The sequence below is a fragment of the Mustela nigripes genome, chromosome 18, assembly GCF_022355385.1.
Source record: "Mustela nigripes isolate SB6536 chromosome 18, MUSNIG.SB6536, whole genome shotgun sequence".
Classification (NCBI taxonomy): domain Eukaryota; kingdom Metazoa; phylum Chordata; class Mammalia; order Carnivora; family Mustelidae; genus Mustela; species Mustela nigripes.
The window spans coordinates 21,961,685-21,968,441 of record NC_081574.1 but is presented as its reverse complement, the minus strand read 5'-3'; the positions used below and the strand labels follow the sequence as shown (position 1 = coordinate 21,968,441).

General features: G+C 37.7%; 1 protein-coding gene across 1 annotated transcript; it reads right to left on the bottom strand.

Moving 5' to 3' along the window:
- Nucleotides 1-2,866: 2,866 nt before the first annotated feature.
- On the bottom strand, nucleotides 2,867-3,626 carry LOC132006320 (stathmin-2-like). The gene has a single exon (XM_059384041.1). The coding sequence runs from the start codon at nucleotides 3,559-3,561 to the stop codon at nucleotides 3,022-3,024; it is 540 nt and encodes a 179-aa protein (XP_059240024.1). The 5' UTR covers nucleotides 3,562-3,626; the 3' UTR covers nucleotides 2,867-3,021.
- Between the last annotated feature and the right edge of the window lie 3,131 nt (nucleotides 3,627-6,757).

Genomic DNA, 6,757 nt, shown 5'->3' with positions numbered 1-6,757 from the left:
CAATTTTGGAGAGCAATTTGCTTTACTCATTCTATGGATTTAAATGTTAATTTCATTAAAAAACACTCACTGAAACACCCAGAGTAATGTTTGGCCAAATAGCTGAGGACTCCGTGGCCCAGTCATATTGACATCACAGAGTATAAAAATATTTCCTAAAAAAAAAAAAAAAAAAAAAAATATTTCCTAATAGCTCTTTGTAATATGGTATACAAATGCTATGTATAAGAAAAATCATAATTTTCTTTCCTATTATTTGTTCACCTATTGTTCTTCTAAAATGAAAACAGGGAGCCTGGGTGGCTCAGTAGGTTAAGCCTCTGCCTTCGGCTCAGGTCATGATCCCAGGGTCCTGAGATCGAGCCCTACATCGGGCTCTCTGCTCAGCAGGGAGCCTGCTTCCACCACCCCCCGCCTACCTGTGATTTCTGTCTGTCAAATAAATAAATAATTTTTGAAAAAAATACAATGAAAATAGATGGACTCAATCATACATTACCTTTGAAAATCATGGTTTTTTTCTACTGTAAATAATTTGGGAATTTATATTCTTCACAATCTTTCATCCCCATTGACGTTTTTTTCCAGTTCCTTTTTGAGTTCTAAGTATTCCTCTTAAAAAAGAAGCTGAAGGAAATACTGCCCAAGAGTTTCCATATATTAACTAATTTCTGTGAACACTAGAAACTGACAGATTGTCATATAAAACATTGGTCATATTTTGATCATTAAGAAATTCTGCTGAAAAAAATCATTTTTTGAGATTTTTTTCTTTCACTTACAAATTTGAAGGAAAAATTGATATAGTTTTATAATTATGTTATCAGCATTGATTTGATTATATTTATGTCATTATATATTACTCATATAAAGAAACCTATTTCCCTGCCTTATATAATTGAATGTAGATTTGACCTTAATATATTTCTTAAGGAATCAGTCATATTGCATTAGAAACAGCCCAATGCCCCACAATTCCAATTATTTGGGCTTACAATTTTATTACAAGCCATGGAAAAATACTTTCTTTCCCCAGCCAAAAACAAAACAAAATGAAACAAAAAAGGAATACATGTAAATAGCACATCTCACATTTTTCTTCAAGAACAGCAGACTTTTAATCTGTAAGAAAAAATTGCTAGTTCTAGAAAAAAGATACACTGCTAATTATTTAGAGTATTTTTCACTAACCAATAGTATGGAATTATTTCCAGATAATAATTAGGCAACATCCTCAAAAATAAGTAACATAAATTACCAATGGTATCATTTCTGATAAATAAACAACATAAATGCACTATTTAAATAAATAAAAAAATCACAGTAGATTTTCCTACTACTTAATTCAACATAAATAGAAGCTTCAAAGATAAACATAAGCTCTTGCTTTGTGTCATTCAAGATACTAAAGTCGAACATGCTTAATATATTGATGCAAATTGCAAGATATTAAGGTTCATTTGAAGGAAGCCATCAGGGGCGCCTGGGTGGCTCAGTGGGTTGGGCCTCTCTTTTTAGCTCAGGTCATGATCCCAGGGTGCTGGGATCGAGCCCCGCATCGGGCTCTCTGCTCAGCGGGGAGCCCATTTCCTCCTCTCTCTCTGCCTGCCTCTCTGCCTACTTGTGATCTCTCTCTCTGTCCAATAAATAAATAAAATCTTTAAAAAAAAGTTTAGAAAGCCATCAGTTTGGCTTTCTAGTATGATCCAGGCCCTGAAACTTCCTTTGGCTAGTGTTGTTTTTTGTCAGATTGCTGTTTCTTCATCAATTTTAAGGGAAATGTTTCTTTTTTTTTTTTTTTAAGATTTTATTTATTTATTTGACAGAGAGAAATCACAAGTAGATGGAGAGGCAGGGAGAGAGAGAGAGAGAAGCAGGCTCCCTGCCGAGCAAAGAGCCTGATGCGGGACTCGATCCCAGGACCCTGAGATCATGACCTGAGCCGAAGGCAGCGGCTTAACCCACTGAGCCACCCAGGCGCCCCGGGAAATGTTTCTTGAGGACCATTTCAAACCTTAAAAATCCAGTGCTTTTTAGATTGGGAAATTAGCTTACATTTATTGAAGTGGATACATGCTACCATATATAAATATATACATAGCATACTACAAAATTTTAGAACAGCATTTGATTTTTTTTCCAGTGTCTTTTTGCCCTTCACAACATATAGATAGCTTGATTTTTAAAATCACCACTCCTGTCTATTAAGTAATGCTTTTGAGATTAAGGAATAAAAATATTACCAAGAAAGTTAAAAGCAAGACAATTTAAGTTGCAAAACAGTAAGAGAGCAGCCAAGTAAATTCTCCCCTGCTGGGAAGCGAGCTGATTAAAGGTGATTACCAGATGCAAACAGGAAGCAAAAATGTATAGATTACATAAAGTCTTAGGAAGAACTGAAAATCAGCATTAAGTCAGCACTCCAGTGAAGACTTATTTAATGGAAGTGAAGATTAGTGTTTAAAAAAATCCAGATTTGAACTCTTGGCCCACCTTTCTACTTCTTAAGTAGTCATACCCCCATGTCTCTCCTAAGTATTAGTTTGGCAAATCCAAATGGTGAGAACACATTCCAACTGCACTGGGTAGATTTTGTTACAGCCTGTTAAGGATTTGGACACTGGGACTCAGGTCAGGTTTTTACATCGCTACTTGGTTATTTCTCAAAGTCCAAAATTCCATAAAGTCCAAAATACCTCTATAAAATATCTTAAAAGTTAGGCATGTTCTCAAATTCTAAAAATATAATTGAAGCACCAATCTGTCATATTGAATAGAGCAGAGTAGAAGCTAAAGAAAAGAAAACAGAAAAAACTAACATGAAACTAAATCTGAATTGAAAGTTTCTTTTTTTTTTTTTTCGCATTGAATTTTTTTTTTAATTTTTGATTCTGTTTTTTGTTTTTTATAATGAGTTCTTTTTAAACCATGTTATACATTTCCCATACTGATATCGCATGATCCATTATAATATAGGCAGGGGGATTTACTAACGGTGGGGCGTGCCATCCCTCCATCGCTTCAGCCAGAAAGTTCAACCTGCAGCTCCTTGTTCCTGCGCACCTCGGCAGCATGCCTCTCCTTTTCCTGCAGACGTTCAATAATAGCAGCTAGATTAGCCTCATGGTTTTCTTTGATTTGTTCCATTTTCAGGATCAGCTTTTCCTCCGCCATTTTGCTGAAGTTGTTGTTCTCCTCCAAAGCCTTCTGGAGGACTTCTCGCTCATGTTCCCTCTTCTCTGCCAATTGCTTCAGCACCTGGGCCTCCTGAGACTTTCTTCTTTCCTCTGCAGCCTCCAGTTTTTTCTGGATCTCCTCCAGAGACAGGTCTTTCTTCTTTGGAGAAGCTAAAGTTCGTGGGGCTTCTGAGATGGGAGATGGTGGCTTCAGGATCAGCTCAAAAGCCTGGCCAGAGGCACGTTTGTTGATTTGCTTCACTTCCATATCGTCATAAGTATAGATGTTGATGTTGCGAGGTTCGGGGTAAAAGCAAGAGCAGATCAGTGACAGCATGGACAGCTCCTTCATTTTTTCCTTGTAGGCCATTGCTGTTTTAGCCATTGTAGGGATGTGCAGATGCTGAGCTGTGGCGAAGGCGAAGGGTCCAGCTACAGCAGCGGAGAGCGCGAGAGCTGAATTGAAAGTTTCTTCAGAGAGTTTAAAAATAGGCACTTTCCCCTCAATGAAATAAAACATGTGTGAATATTCATTTATTTCTATGAAATCTAGTTTGCATCCTCAAAAAAAAAGTACAGCTAACAGTTATAATTTGCACAATTATCACCTTGGAATTTTCTATTTAATGTTCCATTTAAAAATTCAAAGAATTTTAATTATGAGTACTAATCAGTTTGAGGAATAATATATACAAAATTTATAGTTAGCCTGAAAAAGAAGTTTCAAGTCACACATTTGGTTTGAATGGCCTGCGGTATTTTTTCCCAAGAAATGTTACTTCTGTCTGCCAATTAATAATTATCATGGACCACCTATTGATGAACTTAAAGCCAGCCTTGACTCTGTCAGAGAAATTTATACATTATAACTCTCCCCTAAAAGTGCTTATAATCTGCTTGGAAAGATGATTTGCACAAATATTTAACATGTATTACAAGGCAGCATTTAATTGTTCAAGTGTGTGACATCAGCTGTTCAATTTGCACTAGTTGGATAATTTTTTTCCCCAACTTTTTTGAGAGAAAGAAATCATCATTCTTCAGACTTTTCGTACCCCTGCTTTTTAGATCTGAGCCCATTAGATGCCCTCTTCTGGAAGGCTCAGCCACATTCTAGTACCTGACTGGTCTGCACATTTTTGTCTGCGCCTGTGTCCTTTTTCTAGTTCTTTCCTGGCAAATTCCGACTGATCATTCTGCATACTCAGCTAGGATGTCAGCTTCTCCAGTAAGCCCCGCTGAACCTTCCAGTTTGAGTCATTGTCTCCCTCTCTGTGCTTCCACAGCCCCTCACAGTGCTTAACCTACTGTATTATAATCACATAAAGGTTTGCTGTCCTTCTTCCTGATTTGGACACAGAGTTATGTCCAAGAACTTAGCACAATACCTGGTTCATGAGAGTAAATGGGGTGAATGAATTCAGTAAAAAGAAGGAAGTAGAAGATAGATCTACTGTCTTTCCAACCCCCTGTTTGAGTAAGAATTGCAGTGCTATCTCTGAAGCTAAGATCAAGGGTTAAATAGAGCCTGGTGAGCAAGCACCTATGGCTTCATCAGAGCTGTCAAGAATGGGACCATTCCTCTCACTACTCTCTCTTCCAGTCATTTCTGGTACTTAAGATATTTTTCTCTCTCACTCCCTCAATCTAGTCCTGAGTACAGTACATTTCATTCTGAATGTTTCTCCAATGCATCTGCTTCTCCTATGATTTATGCTACTGAAGTTGCAACTACTATCATCTCTTACTTAGACAAAGGAGATATTACCAAAAATAATGTTCCCAACTTTACTTTTGCTCCTTTCCAGGCTTTTCTCTTCATTGAAGCCAAAGTAATATTTTGAAGATACATCTCAGATCAGAGTAATTTGCCTTCGATGATTTCAATACTCTGACAAGAAAGACCATGATCTTTAAGATTACCTCTAATGTTATGTGTGGCTCTGCCCCCTTAGTGCCCCAGCTTCAAGTCAAACCATTTCTCCTCTGGCTTCATACACTGAGCTATACCTGTACTCTCTCATTCTTTCATGATCCTAAAGTTTTGTGGGTTGTTTTTTGTTTTTTTTTTTTTTTTTCTAACTCAGGAACTTCCTATCTGCATTTTCTTTTAAACGCCTGGACTCCTATTTCTCTGCAACACCTTCCACTCCTGACATGTGCCTATCCCACTCCATTCATTCCTCAAAGAACAGTTCAAATATTCTTCCAAGAGAGATTTATCTGTCTTTCTAATTAAGTCTGGTCTCTCTTCTCTCTCAGCACTTGTCTTTGCCTTTAATACTCCTCACTACAACTTGTAACTATATACTGGTATATAATGATTATCTAAATTAATCTCTGTTTCTCCTACCGAATTAAAACTGCCATGGAGGGCTGCCTGGGTGGCTCAGTGAGTTGAGCCTCTGTCTTTGGCTCAGGTCATTATCTCAGGGTCCTGGGATCGAGCCCCACATCAGGTTCTCTGCTCAGCAGGGAGCCTGCTTCCCCCTCTCTATCTCTGCCTGCCTCTCTGCCTACTTGTGATCTCTGTCAAATAAATAAATAAAATCTTAAAAAAAAAAAAAAACTGCCCATGTTGCTACAAAAGTTGGGTATTCATCCTTTCTGATGGTAGCAACATGGACAGGACTGGAAGAGATTATGCTGAGTGAAATAAGTCAAGCAGAGAGAGTCAATTATATCGTTTCATTTATCTGTGGAGCATAACAAAAAGCATGGAGGACATGGGGAGTTAGAGAGAAGGGGGTTGTGGTAAATTGGAAGGGGAGGTGAATCATGAGAGACTATGGACTCTGAAAAACAATCTGAGGGGTTTGAAGTGGCGGTGGCATGGGAGGTCGGGGTACCAGGTGGTGGGTATTATAGAGGGCACGGATTGCATGGAGCACTGGGTGTGGTGAAAAAATAATGATACTGTTATGCCGAAAATAAATAAATAAATAAATAAATAAATAAAGAGGGCACGCATTGCATGGAGCACTGAGTGTGGTGCAAAAACAATGAATACTGTTACCCTGAAAATTAAATAAATAAATAAATAAACAAAACAAAACTGCCATAGAGATTATCACTGTTTTGCTAAATATATCCCCAATGACCTGCCACAGCGTAGGTACTCCAAAAACATTTGTTGAACAAATTAATGAATTAAAACTACAAAAAATATAAAACAACTTGAAGAATCATCAGTACAACAAACAATAAGCATATGAGCTTTTGGTAATAACAGACAAAAGAAACAAGTGACTAAATCATCATGCTGAAAACTGAAACTAAAGCATGCCCCCCATATGATTTCCTTTTCCTCAGACATCTTTGAAGTGGTCAAAACCAACTTTGTTATATTTTATTGAAATTCAATTAGCCAACATAGAGTACATCATTAGTTTCAGGTGTAGAGTTCAGTAACTCATCAGTTTCTAACACCCAGTGTTCATCACATCACGTGCCCTCCTTCGTACCCATCACCCAGCTACCCCATCACCCCACCCACCTACCCTCCATGAACCTTCAGGTTGTTTCCTAGAGTTAAGAGTCCCTCGTGGTTTGTCTCCCTGATTATTTTAAAAGAAACTGTC